This window comes from Elephantulus edwardii, unplaced genomic scaffold, assembly GCF_000299155.1.
Source record: "Elephantulus edwardii isolate Elephantulus edwardi_28Jun2011 unplaced genomic scaffold, EleEdw1.0 scaffold00221, whole genome shotgun sequence".
In the NCBI taxonomy this organism is placed as follows: domain Eukaryota; kingdom Metazoa; phylum Chordata; class Mammalia; order Macroscelidea; family Macroscelididae; genus Elephantulus; species Elephantulus edwardii.
The window spans coordinates 1,130,305-1,150,276 of record NW_006399971.1 but is presented as its reverse complement, the minus strand read 5'-3'; the positions used below and the strand labels follow the sequence as shown (position 1 = coordinate 1,150,276).

General features: G+C 43.2%; 1 protein-coding gene across 1 annotated transcript in view; it reads left to right on the top strand.

Annotated features, from left to right (window-relative positions):
• Positions 1-10,053, top strand: part of ADAMTS2 (ADAM metallopeptidase with thrombospondin type 1 motif, 2) — a 346,237-nt gene extending 336,184 nt beyond the window's left edge. Inside the window, exon 22 of the mRNA XM_006898109.1 lies at positions 9,599-10,053. Within this exon, the coding sequence (XP_006898171.1) occupies positions 9,599-10,053 (455 nt within the window). The remainder of the gene's footprint in view (positions 1-9,598) is intronic.
• The last annotated feature ends 9,919 nt before the right edge of the window (positions 10,054-19,972 follow it).

Here is a 19,972-nt window from a genome sequence, read left to right as displayed (position 1 = left end):
GGAAAGGAACTGTGAACCCTTGTCGGTGCCAACGTCGGACACAGACCCTGGGAGCACAGCCATGAGCTGACCAGTGTTCAACTCAAGGGCCAGATAGTTTTAGGTATTCTGTAATAGCCTTTGTTGAAGAAAAGCAACAGAAGACAATAACAAATGTAAACAGTTTTTGTAAATTTTATTTACAAAACCTGGAAATGAATCCGTAGAGTCCATGGGACTCTCAGAGACCTAATTTGCTGACTCGGTGGTAGATAGAGAACAGAAGTGAACACACAGACGGATTCTAACACCAATCATGTTCTTTTTAAGAAAGAAGACCCATAGTGGCAGGGGATAGCCAAGTGGTAGGAATGCTACACTCCCACCCTGCGCAGGCTGATGTCAGTTTCCTTCCTTCTCACTGTCTCACATCCCTCTCAAAGTTCAAAGCTGTGAGGAAGAGTAGGCATCCCAGCTCTTAATAGAAACTCCCTGACAAGAAAAAAGGCTGTTGCTATCTTTCCTGAGGACTGTGATGGGAGGTTTCCAAAGTGTTCAATCTCAATAACTGCTTGGCAGGGTGAGGGGTGGTGTACAGGATAGAAAGGGGCCTGTGCTCCTCAGCTTCAAGGAGCACAGCTCTGATGCCCTTGTCTGTATATTGAGCGTCTGTGTTCATTTTTTTTTCCTCTTCAGAAGTGTTCTACTTTTTGTAAAACTCTGAAAGGCCTCATCATCTCAGGTTGTCCTGCTTTGATGCATTAGGATTGCCTCAGCATGAAACCAGCCCCTTGAGAATATCTCTGAGTCTCAACATTAGCATGGCCCGGCTTTTCCTGAACTGCTTGCTTTCATCTTCTTTGCATCGTGAAATTTGTATACAGGAGTGTTGCTCACCCTAAATTTGGAGCCTACATGTGGTAGTCCAAGCCTATACACCCTGTCTGATCTCTCTAACTTTACCATTTTAAAGTTCACCCTTTCCCCATGTTGGACACCCTCAAGAATTCACATTTATATTTTTAAATATTTTTTCAAAATTTTTATTATTTTGTGTGTGTGTACCATCAAATCGGATTTGACTGGTATAGGAGATTATCCTTCCTTCTCCAGCAGAGCATCTGGTGGATTCAAACCGCTCATCTCTGGGATTGCAGTGCAGCTTCTTGCCACTAGGCCACCAGAGATCGCCCACATTTATATTTTTGTATTCAGAAGTAGGATAGGCTCTGAAGAGAAAAACTATACAAAAATATGTTTGTGAATTCATCCCTTTGAGGTGATATAGACTGGGAAGAGGAGGCCAAGAAACTCTGAAACCACTCACTGACCTAAAGAAGGTCAGAGGAACTTCCCTGAAGAAAATGAGTTATCAAGGCTGGTCTAAGGGATGAAAAGGAGGCAACTGGAGGAAGAAAGAATGCACACTGTGTGTGCAAAGACCCCCCCTGAGGTAGCACTGTACAGAGCAGGAGGGCGCGAAGGCTGAGGGAAACTGGAGAGATGACAGGGGCAGGTCTTCATGTTGAAAGCAGTGAGGGGCAGTGCAGGGGCTTCAGTTAGGAGCATGACATGGCCACATCTTCAGTTTATAAGTGGCATTCTACTGGAGATCAGATAGGGAAAGAATGAAAACAGGCAGCCAGAGAGGACGCTTGTGTCTAATGCATCCAAGAGGCAAGGAACTTGACCAGAGTGGGTATGGAAGAGGTAGAAGGACATAAACAAAATCAATTGTGATGAGGAAATATTTAAGGCCTTGGGTATGGGGGTCAGGGATGGTGAATGGTGTCAGGAGGTGCCCAGTTGTCTGGCTTGAGTACTTAACAGTAGGCATGGGCTTTGGTTGGAATGTGTTGGGGCTCAGATACCTTTGAGATCCATGGAAGGACTATGGGAAGTGATTTATAGAGTTATATGAGTCTGAAGCTCTAGAGAGATTGAAGTGTATGGTATAAATTAGTGTGTCACCAACCTCTAGCTGGAAATGATAAGTTGGAGGAGTGGCCAGGAAGGGAGGATAGTCATGTGGAAAGAGACAGAGTGCTGGTCCTGCCTGCAGAGAGAGCCAGGCTTCTCCATCCAAACTGAAACCTGGACAGTCAGTTCCTCCGGTGGGAAGGCAAGCAGTGGGCATACTTGGCAGAAAGCCTTGCCTATGCAAAAGCATTGAAGTCGGAAGCCAGTCAACAGTGTGTTTGGGAAATGTGACAGGGACATGGTGTGGATTAAAGTAGTGGCAAAACATAAGGCCAGACAGGTAAGTTGAAGCAGGTGGAGGTGAGCCTAACCAAAAATCAAGTGATTTTTAATTTATCTTTAAGTAGTTTTCAGTAACAAATATCATCTGAGGAATTTGAGTCAAAGGAAGAGATGGGAGCAAAGATATCAAAGCGAATTAGAGGGTCTTTAGAACATCGTAGGGAGAGAAAATGAGGCCAGAGTTAGGCAAGTTGAGGAAGGAATGGGCACAACCTCACCTCATGAAATCCATTAGATGGTCTCTGTGTATCTAATCATTGATCAAGATCTTTAGGTGATGTGAATTATTGATGTGTGCAGTGCCTAGCTGAAAGATTGGATCCTGGAGTCCACTCAGTGGTGTTCTACTTCCGAAAAAATGATTTTTGAAACTCTGTGGAGGACAGTTCTACTCTGACACAGATGAGCTGAAATAGATTCAATCAACTGGTCTGTGGCAATAGCTATGCTACAGCTGGCTTTGTTGCTTCATTTAATTATCAGAATAACTTGAGAGTGATAGGTCCTGTGATTTTCCCTCATTGTACACATTAATACATTGAAATAACTTGCTCAAGTTTGAGTTTGAGCAAGTGGCACAGTCAGAATGAGAATGAATTTGTACTGTGACTGTCAGTACATCTGGAAGAATTTATTGGCAGATTGGAGAGAAGGAATGAAGAGAGAGAAGATGGGAGGAAGGGTGAGAATTACTTTTAAGCTTTTACCTTTGACTTCCAGGAATATTGCCATATTTCAAGGGAGAGACTCCAGGCGAAAGTAACAGATTCAAAGCAAATAGGGATATTCAGTGTAAACATCTTCGAGTTATCCTTGTGGGACCTGTGAGTGGAGAGGGGGCTGGGTAGATGGTCCTGAGGCATTGACATGAATGCTTGGTGAAGATGCCTGTGTGCCGCCTCAGTGTGTGGGTGTCAGGAAGACATGTGAGGATGAGATAGCGGTTTCAAGAGACTTTGAGGTTGAGGGAGTCAGGGAACATCAGAATTGAGAGCAGTGAGTTGAAAAGTAGCCAGGAGAGGCTAGGAAGGTGGCCCAAAGACAGGAAAGCAAGAGGGAGACGCTCTGCACACTTATAAGTAATTTCTTTTTTCTGAGATTGTATTATTTGAATTTTATTTTTTTTTCTACATTGGGTGGTAACCATAAAGCAGTCTCCCATAACAGTTTACAATTAGCTTCACTCAGAACATTTTTAATGATGCATATTTTAAAAAGAAGGAATTATTTATTTTACAAATTATTCTGCAATCCAAATATACAATAGCTTGGAAAACAAGTTGGAAAATAAAAGCCAATGAAAAAAAAAAGACAGATTAAAACGGCTCTAATTTTACAGTTTCCTTACTGCATCATCAATGTTAGAAATCTGTTCCTTCAAGCTGGCTCCACTGGGTTTGTAGAAATAGCATTTCTTCCTGGATTCATTTTACCTTCTTAATCCGTCCAGTTCTCCAGTGTCCATTAGGACGTTCCCTCTGAAGTCGCGAACACTGGCGAACCTTTTTCCAATCCGGAACGTGTTAGTTACCTTCTCAGCCACTGCGGCTCGGCTTGGGGGCCCCCAGGGCTCGGAGGTTTCACAGCTTTTGCTTCTTTTCTGGAGCAGCTTGCTTTTTTCTCTTTAACTTTTTCTCGACTTCACAATCAGAATCACTGCCAGATGGGTTTGAAGAAACAAGTCCCTCTGATGTGGGCATTTTCTGCTGAAGCTGAACAGCCGCTTGCCTGCTCACTCACTGTAAGAAATTTTGACTATGGAGTAAAGGAATCATGAGAGACTGGGGCTGGAGTCTCACCTGAGAAATTTCACCAGGAAAAACTGCTTCCAGCACGGAGCCAGAAGGGTGGTGGGTAGAACCTAGATCTGGTTTGACGAACCAAGCACCTCTCATGGGACTGATATTTGGGAATGCCAGATTAGGACCCCTCCCTCCTCCCTGTTGGAGGTGCCCACAGAGGCCAGCCTAAACTACTGAGGAGGAAGCTGCAAGAGGTTGCCAGCTAGCAGGCAGCAGATTATCTCTAAGGACATGTTTTATTGGTCCTCACAATATTTCTGTTTTAGAGTTTTTTTAATTGTGTACCATAATTTATAAGTAATGAGTTTACCAGGAAGCTCTGGTGGCCTAGTGGAAAGAAACTGCACTGCAATCTCCAAAGGCATGTGGTTCAAATCCACCAGCTGCTCCGCAGGAGAAGTATGGGCTCTCTCCTCCCATGTGATTTACTGTCTCTGAAAACCTGCTGGAGGGTCAGTTATGGGTTGGTTCCAACTCAATAGTACACAACAACAACATCACTTACAAATTCAAAGAAAGCACTTATGCCAAAGGCCATTGTTCTGAGTCTCTTGTGAACAAGGAGGCCGCCATTCCCAGTTAGATTGCTACACTTTGCATTCTCTGAGTGAGTGATGTCTGGCTGTCACTGTCCTTCCCAACTTCTGAGTCTTGGCTGATGTCTTTGAAAGAGAGCTTGCATTCTGCCCATTGTAACAGAATACCCTTGCCCCTATTCCATCTTGAAGTAGCTATTACTGTCTTCCTGCGTGTTGGCCTGGGTTAGAGATCAGCCTGGACAGACATGTAGAGTTCTGGCCCTTGCCGCATGACAAACATCACTGGAATAGGAGGAGCTCACAGTTTGGAACAGTGAGGACAGCTTCAAGGGAGAGGCCTGGGTGGTAGGTAGGCCTAGCCCCAAATCCCTCAAAACCTGTAACTTGACTAAATCATACTTTATCCTGGAACCATGGTCTGTTCATGAGCCTTTTCACTGAGGCAGGACTGTGAGGTGCTGTCTTTAGGGAGGTATTTTGAGCCCAGAGTGATAGATCAACAGAGAGAGCTCTTAGAGGCTCTTAATCCTAAATCTGTATTATATTATGTCTTTGAATTGTGATGTTAGTGAAAAGTGCCGAAAATCCCACAGACTGACAAAAGAACAAACAGATATGTCTTGGAAAAGGTGCAGCTAGAGTGCTCCTTGGAGGCAAAGGTGATCTAGCTTGGTCTCACATACTTTGGACATGTTGTTAGGAGGGGTTGTTCCTTGGAGACAGACATCATGCTTGGAAAAGCAGAGGAATGGCAAATAGGAAGACCCTCAACCTCAATAGGTGGGTTGACACAGTGACTGTGCCAACTAGCTTGAGTATATCAGAGAGTGTGAGGATAGCACAGGATAGGACGATGTTCAGTTCTGTTGTTCATAGGGTCGCTATGAGTTGTACTCCACTCAAGAGCACCTAACAACAACAACATAAAATAGTACAATTTCTTGACTCTATTATTCTCTTGAGTTTTTGTTTTGTGTATGCAAAGACATTTTAAGCAGAGGCACATAGGTTCCACCTGATGCCAAAGGGGTGTGTGGCACAGAAAAGGTTTAAGGCCTCTGGCTAGGCTCCTGGCCCATGGTTAGGGCTAATGCCTTATGACGTATGTTTCCAAGATGGCATCTGTTACAAAGTCTTGCTTAGAGGCCATGGTCACTGTAAGAAGTCAGGCTTTATGTCCATTTGAGGTTTGCATAGGTCAAGAAGAGAAAGAGGCATCCTAACATCTTTTAAATTGTATACTTCACTTTTGAGCAATTGCTGGAGAGTCAGTTTGGGTCCTTTGTAAGAAAAAATTAAGTGAGTTGGAAAAGTGTGGAAGCTGGTGCCAGACACAGATAGGTGGGTTTCCTGAGATTAACTGGGACACTGGAGGTTCGGGGCCACATCCATGGCTGCCATGAGCTGCTCAGGCAGGCCAAGGCCTACTCTTAGCCCTGGCAGCTGATTGTCTAGGAAAAAGGGTTGAGAGGGATGGATTTGAAACACAGTATGATCTCTAGGAAATCAAGATGTCAGTTGGGAAATTGGAAGAGGCAGGGTTCTGTGGGGTAGGGCATAGCTTTTGGTGGTTCTGGTGCCTCTTTCAGTCTGGGGCCTTAGGTGTGGAGCCAGAGATAGTGAACAGACAGGCTGCATGCAATTCCTGCCTCCTCTCTTAGGGCCTTTTCTATAGCTGAGGGAATTCCGCTAATAGAATCATTGAAAACAAAAGTCTTCAGTGGAACAGGGAGAGTGGAGTCAGAGAGGCCTTGGCAATTGTCTACACTTAGTCTGTCCTTTGTCAGCTGGATGCACGCTCCTCCCACCTCTTCTTTCTGTGACCCTTGCCCCTGCTATTGTCCTCATGTGCCTCCTTCCCCCACTCCGCTTTCTCTCCTCTCCACTTTCTCTTCTTCTCTCTCAGGATCTCTTATCTCTCTTCATGATGAGGCTATAATATTCTTCCATGGGGGCCTAGTCTACACTCTGTATGTCTTGCCATAACTTTCATGTGATATTCTCAGAATCAATAGAAGAATTTTCTTAAGAGAAGCAGAGTAGTAAGTATACAGTGAGTAAACAGGTAGGCTACATGATATCCCCTTGTGAACTTGCTGGCCAGGCCAAGTCTCTGTAGTGGACAGAAGGCTTCTCCAAGCACGGGGCAGTATATTCCGTCCAGAATGGCCAGACCAAAGACCACGTCAGGTGGGCAGCTGACACTCATACATTGTATGAACATCTTTTCTAAAAACTCTTCTCTAATTCCTACCATAGCTATAGTCAAATGGATTATTAAACTAGAAGAACAAGAGCTTCTCCTATCTTGAGATTAGCTGGACATCAGGAGAAATCACTCATTTTTTGAGAGGAAAAAACCCTCATGAATGAATTTGTAGAAACCATATTTTGATGCATTCATACCTTGATTGCAAGTCAGAATGTTTTAATTAAGAACTTAAGTGTGACGTCTAGGGTTTAAAAACTCAAATCCATTGCCATTGAGTTAAACCAACTCATAGCTGACTTTCCAGGGGTTTTCAGAAGCTGTAACTCTCTACTGATTAGGCCACCAGAGCCCTGTGTCTGAGATGAGAGCTTTACATTCTCATTAAGCAGAGAGCTATCCCGAGGACTCCCACATCCTAACCTCCTCATCCAAGCGGGGGCAGAGGCTCTGAGCTAGTGGCCTGGGAGCTCATGTTTGCACCTTGTTTCTTCAGATGTGACTCGGGGCCAGGTATATGGGATCATTGGGGAGCTTGTTAAAACTCACACTCTTGGGATCTACCCTAAGCCCACTGATTCAGAATCTGCATGTTAACAAGATCTCCAGTGATTTGTGTGCATGCTGATTAATTAATGATACTCTGAGAAGGGTGAGTGTCACAAAATGAGAACTCCCTCAAGTTGGAATTCAATTCAAGCTCGATGCTTTAAGAGGCACTCTCAATTTTTTATGAGTCACAGTATTTTCTCCCCTCATATGGTGGATGGTATGGAGTTAAAGGCCGTGATACTTGTAAATTAAGCATGGACTTGGGGATAAGTTTTCCTCAAATAGAATTGTAATACTACCTCTCATCCCCAGCCCCATTACCCCAGTGACTGACTCAATCCATTTCATTGAAGGTCTTTCTCTCTTGCACTGTAGAGCAGGGTTTAGGGCTGTTGTATATAGATTCTCTATGAGTCGCAGGTGACTTGATGGCACATAACAACAGTACTACCTACTTCATAAAGGCGTGTGAATATAGTTAACATCAGTATGTACAATGATTGGTCATAAGAAATGGGGTAGCTATTGGCAGCATCAGTATGGATGGTGAAGAGATTGAGATAATTAACAGTTTTAGTTTACTTAGTTCCATAGTCAACACTCTTGGTAAGAGCAACCAGGAAATCAGGAGACGAATTGCATTGGGAAAGTCAGCTGTGAGGGACCTCTCAAGAGAACTGAAGTGCAACAATGTCAGACTGGAGACTTAAGGTGCTCCTGATCCAGGCTATAGTCTTTTCAATTAAGTGCTATGCATCGGAGAGTTGGACAGTGAATAGGGATGATAGAAGGGGAATTGATGCCTTTGAGCTGTGGTGCCGGAGAAGAGTGTTGAATATACCATGGACTGCTAGAAGATCAAACAGGTTTGTCCTGGAGAGGGTGAAGCCAGAATGTTCCCTGGAGTCAAGGATTCTGAAGCTTCGTCTGACATACTTTGGGCATGTTTCAAGGAGGGACTGGTCCTTGGAGAGGGACATCATGTTTGGCAGAGGGGAGGGGCGGCGCAGGAGAGGAAGACCTTCGATGAGATGGATCAACTCTGTGAGTGGAGTGGTGGGAATGAATGTGTTTGAGACAGCGAGGTTGGCACAGGATAGAACGGTGTTTAGGTCTCTTATACACGGGGTCGCTATGAGTCACAAATGACTCGATGGCACATAACAACAACAACAACATGGTCACAATACTCATATTTGTAAAATTCTTAGTACCATGCCTGAGTCCCAGCAGGTACCTATTAAACATTTATTTCCAAAGCGGTTACCTCATCATTAATCAGATACAGCATCAGTTCCTGAGGTAAGACTGTTTATTGGTGAGATCACAGGGCCATCCATGGAAGCCAAATCTGGACATAGATTTCCTCATGACTTTGGATTTTTAGATTAAAACTCCTACAAATCTAGAACATCAAATATAATTTAAGTCTGGTTTTTGGACAATCCTATTTACTGACATAATTAAGAAAAAAAAAGATTGTTACAGAAAATGTAAAGGTACGCCTACCATGCTACATAATTAAGAAAAAAAAGATTGTTACAGAAAACATAAAGGTACGCCTACCATGCTATGAGAATAGAACATTTATATAATACCTCATTTTCTGTGTGTAGCTTTACACATGTTCCGTTTATCCTATTTCCAAATGTCCTTTTGTCAAGGAAACCAAAGGAGCACTTCTAAGACCCACAGTGGGATGTGACTTGGACATGCTAAATTCTTGGTATTTCTGTAAGGTCCAGCCATGGTAGAGCATGTGAAGCCAGAGCTTAACCTCAGCCATTTGCTGGACTGGGCCTTAGGAATTGGTTCTTTTGGGTAAAATTTTGCTCTAGTCTCTGCTTATAGATTATTATTGAGTCAAACCCAGAGTTTGCCACAGAGTTTCATTCGAGTTACTGCAGGGAAGGTCAGTTGTGAGGATCTGATGAAATTCTGTTCTTTCCGTAAGAACAAACAGGTCTGATTTGTGTCACAAACTTTAAGGGGTACTAGAAAAGTATACAGCTGGGGCCTGCTTGGAGGAAGGAGAGCAATGTTCAACACTTGTGGCGGTGGCCGTCCAGGCCAGGGCTCCCTGAAGCCAGGCCCTTCCTGAGGTTGCTCTGACGCTGAACCACAGACTTGCCGCGTGAGCTCGCTTCCCTCTGTCCTGTCTCTGGGCTCTTCCAAATGCCTTCTTCAGCATTTGGTGAGGAAACCAGGTCTCCCTTATCTTGTTTTTGGTTATTTTTCCCACTTTTCTCTTTCAGAGGAACGCTGTCAAGGTGACAAGTCAATGTTCTGTAAGATGGAAGTCTTATCTCGGTACTGCTCTATCCCAGGCTACAACAAACTCTGCTGCAAGTCCTGCAACCTGTACAACGTCAGCCACATGGATGACAGGACAGAGCCACCACTCGGGAAGGACAATGACATTGAGGAGCTCATGCCCACCCTCCCAGTGCCCACTCTAGTCATGGAGGTTCAGCCTTCACCAGAGGGCCCCCTGGAGCTTCCACTCAATGCCTCCAGCACCAATGCCACTGAAGATCAGCCAGAGACCAACGCAGTAGATGTACCCTACAAAATCCACGGTCTGGACGATGAAGTCCAGCCGCCCAACCTAATTCCTCGACGACCGAGCCCGAATGAAAAGACTCGAAACCAAAGAATCCAAAAGCTCATTGATGAGATACGGAAGAAGGAGAAGCTCGGAAAGTTCTAATAAAATGGAAAGATAGCATCAATAGCATTTTTTTCTTGCTTATAGAAATAATCCATGTGCTAGCAAATTCTGTGCCATGAAGAAGAAGTCCAAATTCCTGATTCCAAAATGTTTCGAGAAAAGAAAGAGAAGGGATGACAAAACAATGAGAGAACAGGTGCCAATGGGGCCAGCACGTGTGCTTCCCGAGCCATGAATGGTGTAAATCCTGTATTACCAACCCCAAGTGGGCTCTGGGTTGTGGGTGGAGAGGGATACAGTGGTTCTTCGCCCCCTATCAGTGAGGGGAGAGCAAGAGGAGACTTCTGAGACATAAAACATGTGCCTTAAGTTTCTGAGCAGCGATTGGGAAAACTCCCTTTCCCAAGATGCTTCCCACAAATCTCCAGTCCAAGGACAAGCCCCATAGGGACTCTTGGAGAAAAATGGAGATTTATTTAGTAATTGACCGATTACTAAGAGTTGCATTTGTGAGTGGAATTTGTGAACATGAATGCTTTCCAGGGTCAAGCAGGTAACAAGGATAGTCCCTTTGGGCACTCTAATCAACTCGAGAACCAGGCCCATCTGGATAGAGGTAGTTGGCAGCTCCAGCCACTGCTGCCACATGCCAAGAATCTGCTTTCTCCTAAGTGAGATGATTAGATTTCCACATGAAAACTCTCCATTTTTAAAGGTCCACAGGAAATATTTTAAAAGGATCTGTTCTGGGAATCTGTGTAGATCTAGAGTCACCAGACTGTAACCTCTGATTTAATCTTGGCTGAATGTAGTTTTATTAATTAAGGGCACAAGAAAGCCATCTGACCCACTTGGTGCTCCCACTGTACTGTGTGTGAATATCTCATCCTATTTTGGACTGTGAAGCAGTCTATATTATTTTCTTTCCAGGAAAGGAATGAGAACCTTGTAACTGGGGTCTCTCTCCCCTCTTCAAGCCCTGGTCTTGGGTGCTCTCTCCCAGGCTCATGTGGGGTGGGAGGCCCCAGCATTCTCCTCTGACCAGTCTGACCTCAGCTCTCTTATCTAAATGCAGCAAAAGAATGAAGAGAGTATCCGTTCTTCTGTAAAAGGCCCATGAGTGGTTCAAGTCCCATGAATCTTCTAACATAGAGGGGCTGCGGTGTTACCTCTGGGGTGGCCAAGATCAAAGATTTCTCAGATCCTGGGTTGTGTTTGGAATTTTTTTTTTTTTTTAGTTTTACTCTTGAAAACCAGTTTCAGTGCAGAATGAGTTTTACTTGTCAAATCTTTCAAAAGTCTCCTCTCTCTAGTGCTGCCCCCACTTTGTAAACCTTAAATCCATCCAAAGATCACTGCCATTGAGTTTATCTCAAATCATAATGACTTCCATTGGGCTTTTGAGGATGTAAATTTTTATAGGAGAAGATTAGCCATTTTTAATAGGAGATTCTCCTGTGGAGTGGCTGGTGCATTCGAACTGCCATCCTTTTGTTTGGCAGCCTGATTATTTTCTCGCTGTGCCACCCAGGCTCCTGTTCAACCCAGAGAAGCTCACTATTGTCGAAATGGTTCTGACTCACAGCAGCCCTCCGCGGGGTTTCTGGGACTGTGAGTCTTGTCAGGAGGAGACTGGCCGTCTTTCTCCTGTGCAGCAGTTGGTGGGTCCCACCTGATGTTCTTTTCATCATCAGTGCAACACAATATGCCACTCGTGCTCATTTCTCCATCTGTAGGGGCCTCCGGAGTTCCAGCATATAATCTCTGACGGGAGGCAGGGTGAGAGCTGAGAAAGTATGGTCTGTCCTTTCATTTTGCTCTTTCCAAACTTTGTTTAACAATTACTTTCATCATAATGGTGCTTTGTGAGCGAGAGATAAATTAGAAACAGGACCAGAGAAAAAGCGAGTGGATGAGAGAAGCAGGATTATTTTTTTCCCCGTTTCTATTGTATCAGTTACTGCTGAACATGCAACTTAAACTTTTCAAAATTATAAGACTCAGGGCTCATATTAGCTCCTTAGTCAGCCCAAGCCTGACACTTAATTCTTACACTTTAGATTTCCAAAAAGTCCTAGAACCTTTATATTCTCACAAACCATAGATTTTGGATCTTTGTCTTATCTAATTCCTTATGTGGAAGGGGAAACTGAGACTCAGGAATTACCATAATAGTGACTTGGTGCAGAGTTCTGAGGTGCTACGTAAACTTATCTGAATCTGTGTATGTGTCCGGGTGGTCTAAGTAGAAAGTAAGGGTGTTGGAAACAGTGAGAAGGACTTCTGGGATTGATGCTTCACTTCCAAACTGATGAATGCTCCTCAAAAGAGCTTCCTAGCTCCTAATGCCAAAACTGAAGGAATATGTTTTGCTTTCTTGTACAAAATCACTTCGTAGCACTTTTGCAGCCCTGCCTCTAACTAGGAGAGGAACCTTACTGCTTCCATCATTTGCTTAACCCATGGCAGCTGGTGCCACATATAAATACAAGGACTGGACATTCTTGCTTGGGTGTGTCCTAGAAGGTGGAGGGAGTTTAGGGCTCTATTGATTGCTGTCAATTCTAACTCACAGCAACCTTTTAGGACAGAATATAGAATATAACTGCACTCATAGAGTTTAAAAGGCTGTAATATTTTTGGAAGTGAACTGACACATCTTTCTTCCATGAATTGGCTGGTGTGTTTGCACTGCTAACCTGCCAGTTAGCAGTTGAACACCTTAACCAATCACTGTGTCACCAGGACTTCTTATAAGACTAACACTTTGCTTTTGTTGTTGTTTATATGCCATTGAGTTGGAACCAACTCATAACTGGCCCTCCAGTGAGTTTTCAGAGGCTATAAATCACACATGAGGAGACTGTCCATCTTTCTTCAAAGGAGTGGTTGGTGGATTTGAACTGCCTGCCTTCAGGTTGGCAGTGCAATTCCTTACCCAGTAGGCCACCAGAACTCCCTCAACTAACACTAGCCAGGTGCTATTACTTGATTTCCAAGTCTGGAAGCTATGAGATGAGAATACCCAATTCCTAAACCTCAGCAATCCAGGGGGCCATATCTTGGAGACTGGGAGCCTTTGGGGAGAAGCCCTAGGTAGGACATTCTCCTATTTTCCTATGTGAGAGGGAGAAAAATGGCCTCTGGAAACAGTAAGCCCAGTTGGCCGGCCCTCACATGCCATACTCAGTGCTTAGACCAGGCATCCAAGAGTTCTCTAGAAGGTAGATGGTCTTTAGAGTTCTCAGTCCAAGGTTCGTAAAGTTTACCTGACTCTGAGAACTGTGCCAAATCTCCTTTGAACACGGGACCAGGTAAAGCATGGGCTTAGAAACAGTGCTGGATACCCAACATTTGCTTGTGCGTCGGAGTTGCTCCTGGGTCTGGAGGTAGCAAAGTGGTGTCATTTGTGACAAAGGTCCTCTTCTCTGGGGAATCAGCCAGGATGCCCTGAGATCCCCTTCTCAGTTTGTGGGGAGACACACATTATACGTTAGGAACTGCTCTGATTTACCCCCTTTGGTAAACTCGTGGAATTTCTTGCATAAGCCTCCCACTTGTATTTTAGGGTTCTATTTGGTTTTTCATATATAAATGGTGCTCAATAGCAAGATCTTTCTCTGATGAAGCATTATGATTCCACTTACTCATGTATGGCAGGTGCCGACCGTACTCAATCACCATGGTGCTGAACTCAAACCACATTTTTTTTTTATTAGCAACAACAAGCGACACATGTTTGATGTATGGTAAAATTGGACTCTTTAATTTTATAAATTATTAAAGTTAAAATGTCTGTGTTTTGCAAATCATGTCTGCGTTTGTTTGTTACCTTGACTACACTTGCTCCTCGCTCCAGCATAAACTTTTGAGTTTCCTTCAAAAGGCTGAGAGGTTGAGGCGGGGGATCACTGACACTGGGCTGCGGCTGCGGAGTCAGGACTCCGAGAAGGGCAAGAGGAAGCCACCTGTACGTTTCTCATGGAGTTTGCAATCCCAGCGCTGATGCGGCAGCCAACAGCCTCCAACTAAATGATTTCGATCCGGGAAGAGAGAATGTTTATCTAAATACCTTCTCCTCCCTGATCACTACTCCATGCCTCATCCCCAGAAATTCAAACTTAATTTCCAACTCTTTGCCATTGAGTTAGAAACAACGTATCGCTGACTCCCCATTGGATTCGTAGGCTGCCAATCTAACGGGAGGATATTGCCCACCTTTCTTCCACGGAGCCACTAGTGGACCCAAACCACCAGAGAGGGACCCTCTGGGGTTAGCAGCATAACTCCTTATAGACTAGGTAATCACAGAGCCACTCCTAAAAGTAGAGTTTCCAAAAGGAAAAGGGGGGGGGGGAACAAAACAAAAATGAAACTGGAACCAAAATTACATTTTAATTTCAAAGAAATAATTGATAATTTATATTACAAAATTGATCATACTTATACTAAAAAATCCATTCTTTTCTGTAATTTAGATTTAACTGATATTCTTATTTTTATTTCTAAAATATGGTAACCTTATCTATGGCCAGTATTCCTCTATTCAAACACAGTCCATTCTCTCTGACCCACTTTGATATTAGCAAATGTTGGGGGAACAGAGAATTAAAGAATTGTGTACGTAACATTAGCAAAGAAGTAATAAGAAACCTGAATATGTAGTATGGGAGTTGGCAGTGGCTTCAGAATTGCACAAGACTCCCCACCTCATTCTTCATTGTTGTTTGTTTTGGCTCTGCAACGGGAAAGAGAAGTTTGAATGAGGGGGTGAATGTGTGTATAGGAATGAGGGAGAAAGCATGGGGTTGAGTAATGAGAAACTGGCTAAGGTTAAATATGTACCAAGGTAAACCATAACTAGATAACCCGGTGAGACTGTTTTAGAAAACAGGTTCTGGGCAAACGTGGGCATAGTAAGGAAGATGATGCAATCTATGCTTCCAGAAGAATGTTGATAAATTGGTTAAGGGGGATGAAATTATATAACTACAGAAATATTGACCGCTAGTCACTCCTTTGGTCACTGTTGTTGCTGTTCTGTGCCATCGAGTCAACTCCAACTTATAGTGACCCTACTATGTACAACAGCTCTGACCCCTGCCTTATCCTGAGCCAACCTTATTGTCTGACACACCTACCTCCATCACCCAGTTACTGAGTCAATCCATCTCATTCAAGATACTCCTCTCTTGGATTGTCCCTCCACCCTTCCAATCATAGTGTCACTCTCCAAGGACTGGTTTCTCCTTGCAACATATCTAAATTATGTCAGACGGAATTTCAAAAATCCTTGCTTCCAAGGAGCAGCCTGGTTTTACCCTTTCCAAGATGAACCTGTTTGTTCTTTTTGCAGTCCATGGTATATTCGATACTCTTCTCCAGTACCACAGCTCAAAGGCATCAATTCTTCTATTCTCCTTAGTCACTGTCCAGCTCTCTGACGCATAGCAAGTAATTGCAAAGACTATGGCCTGGGTCAGGAGCACCTTAGTCTCCAGACTGACCTTGTTGTTCTTCAGTACTCTGGAGAAGTCCTTGACAGCAGACTTTCCCAATGCAATTCACCTTTTGATTTTCTGGATGCTGGTACCAAGAGTGTGGATTGTGTAGCCAAATAAGCTGAAGGTGTTAACAGTCTCCATCTTTTCACGGTCTAACATTATGCTGCCAATTGACCCAGTGGTGAGAATCTTTGTGGTCTTAATGTTGCGCTTCAGTCTATATTGAAGGCTGAAGTCTTTGACTTTCTGCAGCAAACACCTCAGGTCTTCCTCAGTTTCAGCAAGCAAGGTTGTGTCATCTGCATAGATCTTAGCTGAAAGCAGAGAGCACTGGAGGAAAGTCTATCTGTGTTTTATTGCCTATGCAAAGGCATTTGACTGTATGGATTACAACAAACTGTGGTTAACTCTGAGAATAATGGGAATCCAACAACACTTGATTGTGCTTATGTGAAAACTATACTTGGACCAGGAGGCCATCCTCAGAACAGAGCAAAGAAACACCGCATGGTTCAAAATCAGAAAAGCTATACACCAGGGATGCATCTTATCTCAATACCTTTTCTTCTATATGCAGAACAGATTATCCAGGAAGCTGGAAATGGGTCATCAGGATTGGACACTGTATGAGTCCCTTATTCATAATCAGAGCAGCAAGGCCAAGGTCATACCAAATGGTGTGACCCTGATGGAAAGAAGCAGCAATAGCAGCAGCAGAATAGAGGCAGCAGAACCAGGCTATGGGAGTAAGACAACAAACTAATCCATGCAGTAAGCGGGGCGGGAGGGACAGGGACGCTTAGTGACTTCAGGGAGGAGGTTTTCTGGCAGACTAGGGCACCTCTGGGCACTAGTCATAGGGCCAGGCTTGCCAATCAATGGAAAAAGATAAGCGAGCACCTTAGGGACAATATTTACAGGCAAAGTAAGGTGCCTCCTGGTGCTTACTGGTAGAGCTAAAGAGTTTTGTCACATGAAGAAATGCTCAAAATCCCTAGCCCTAAGAGAGATGCAAATTAAAACAACTATGAGATATCATTTCACCCCAGTCAAAATAGCAAAATTTAACAGAACAGCAAGCAACAAATGCTGGCGAGGTTGTGGAGAAACTGGAACCCTGATTCACTGTTGGTGGGAGTGTAAAATGGTGCAACCCCTGTGGAAAGCGGTATGGCGCTTTCTCAAAAAGTCGCAAATAGAGATACCATTTGACCCAGCAATTCCACTACTGGGAATATACCCTGAAGAGACCATAGCTGACATCCAAGCAGATATATGCACACCCATGTTTATTGCAGCTTTGTTCACAATAGCAAGGAGTTGGAAACAACCTAAGTGCCCATCAACCAACGAATGGCTAGAGAAGCTGTGGTATATTCGCACAATGGAATACTATGCTGCATTAAAAAACAAGGAACTCATGCAATATTATTCAAAATGGTTGACTCTGGAGAACATTATGCTGAGTGAAATATCCCAGTCACAAAAGGACAAATATTACATGATGCCACTGTTGTAGAATGGGACTGTCCTTGGGGTTGGGGAGAGACTGAGTAAGATGGGTTCAATAATGTATACTGCACTGAAACAGAGGAGGGAGAAAACTGTTTAAAAGAGATATATAACTAGGTATTTCTGTCATCACAGGAGACTAGAGCGAGGGCTACATGGTGGAGGGGACCTGGGGGAGGGTTTGTAAAACAGTGAAAGAATCTTTTCTTTTACTTTTCTGTAATTTTTGAACTCATGTACTTATAACTTGTTAGTCAAATTTGTGTCTTCTAGGTTGCAACACCCCCATGATACATCTTCAAGGATATGAACATGTACGGCCAAGCACAATCAATAAGAGTGCATCTAAATTCCAAAATCAATCTCCATAATAGTCTATGTGTTTCCTACTGCCAAAGGGGCCCTTTAGAGTAGTGAGAGAAGATCTTCATCCTGAAACCCACAGCATCCCTTTTCAGCAGGAAGTAGCTAAGAGAATATGCCATCCCCTTTTCCTTATGACTCAGGGTGAAGTCTCTCTCAGGGAGGAGTGATAGGGAATGGCAAAGGACACACTGCCAAAGAAGATTAATCAGAACTGGCTTTGACAAACACTGTGGCATTTGGACAAGAACAAACTGGGAGGAGGGTAGAGAGAATAGTGCAACAATGAATGAATGGAAACCCAAAATCTCTGTAAATGTTTATGAAAATTAATAAAATATAATTATAGGGGGAAAAAAAAGAGTTTTGTAACACTTAACGATCATGGTAGAAGCCAATATGGCCCAAAATGACCACTGGGCTGAGGGACAAAGAGGCCAACATATCAAGAACCAAAAGTTGAAGAGACAAGAAGCGCTGGAAACTGAGGTATCTTGGTCTCAAAGGCAGATCATGCCTTCTTGGGTCTCAAAGGGTGGAACTGTAGTTTCAAAGAGTCAGATCTTCATCAACTCTCTTCTGGAGTGTGCACTTTCTGTTCACATGAATTCCGCAGTAATGAAATGGAACTTCTGCTCAGAGTTGAGGAGGTAGGCTGTCCACAGGGCAGAAGAATGGGTCTGCGTATATCGAGTGTGTGGGATCACCATACAAAAGGGCTAGGAGAATGGGCCTGCGCAAAGCTGATGGAGCAGTTGCTGTCCCTGTAACATGGAAGGCAGAACTGAAGTCCATGGCTGAGGAATCTCCACCAGAACCCAGAGATCAAGCCTGATACACAGAGCCTGCAGATCAGAGCCATTGTCTGGATGGACTCAAAGAATAGAGGTTTATTTTAAAAACCTGAGAACTAAGTTAACTTTTTTTGGGTTGGGGTGTGGGTTTGTTTGGTGTCCATCATCCCTTTTATCCTTATTTATCCCACTTGTAATGGAATAGATACTTTTTACTTGTTCTCCCATTGTGCTTTGAAAACAGATGACTTGTTTGGTTTTTTTTTCGATCTACAGATGAACAAGACTTTGGCCCCAAAATGGAATTTTCACTTAGAGCTGATTTCAGACTTTTGAGATGATACAATGGGATGAAAGTGTTTTGCTTATGGCAAAGGTGTGAATTTTAGTGGGCCAGAGGGTGAGATGTCATGGATTGATTGTGTACCTCAAAATTATATGTCAGCTTGAATAGATAATAATTATGTTATAATTATGTTATAATTATATAATTTGGCTGTTGTGGAATGATTTAATTGTTCAATAATGTGATATGATGTGATCAGCCAATCAGTCGTAAGGATGCTAGGATGAAATGCAACATTTCTGTTCAGGTCATACTCCTGGTTCCATGCAAGGGGAGTTTCTCTGGGGTATGGCCTATATAATATTTTATCCTTTAAGACCTAAAAGGACAAGGGAATATGAGAGAATGAGGAATCTGACTACTATCAAGAAAGAAGAATGGAGAGCAAAGCACATTTTGAACCCAAGGTACTTGGAATAAGAACATTCTAGACTCAGAAAAATGCCAAGACACATGGTGATCTCCAAAGGATACAGGATCTACACGTGTTGAAAGGAGACAAAGACATTTCCTTCAGAGCTAACACATACAGAAAGCCACTTCTGACTTCCTCAGTTGCTGGAGAATAAATTTCTGTTTCTTATAGCCATTCACTTGTGATATTCATTCCAGCAGCACTTGATAACTAAGACAATCGGTAACATCAGCCCATAATCAAAGAGAAGTACAATTAAGCTACACTTCTTGATGGAAGGAATATCAAAGAATTTGTCAACCTAATTTTAAAACTACCACAATCCATCTTCTGACCTAAAATTGTCATTTTCTAACACAATAAAAAGATGTCAATTCTCTTTCAAAGTCACCAAGAGTTTTATCTCAGATTTGGTTGACACAAGGAGTCCCCTTCCACAGTCATGTGCCAATAACACAAACAAATTGCAATATCCAAAGCACTTTATAAAACTGCAGGTCTGGGAAGAGCAAGGTATCCCTCGAAAACTGCATTCCCATAGACAACCAGGTTAGGATAAAACTGATGAATGGGATCTTCTAAAGATTAAATACCTGTGTATATCAAAAACTTTTTCCAACTGGGTGAAAAGAAAACCTACTGGGAAGAAACATTTGGCAATACTATTTCAGATAAGGATGTCATATCAAAAGTTTACAGAATTCTACAGGGCAACTGAATTACAAAATGACCAAAAGACATAGAAAGGCTTTTCACAAAGGAAGACATTTGGATGGCCAGCAGACACATGAAGAAATGTTCAAAATCATTAGCAATAAGAGAGATGCAAATCAAAACCATAATGAGATACCATTTCACCTCTATAGCCGTGGCAAAGTTTAACAGGACAGCAAGCAATAAATGTTGGGGAGGATGTGGAGAGATAGGAATTCTTATACATTGTTGGGGGGATTATAAAATGGTACAATCACTCTGGAAGGCAGTTCGACGTTCCTCAAAAAGCTGAATATAGAAATATATATAT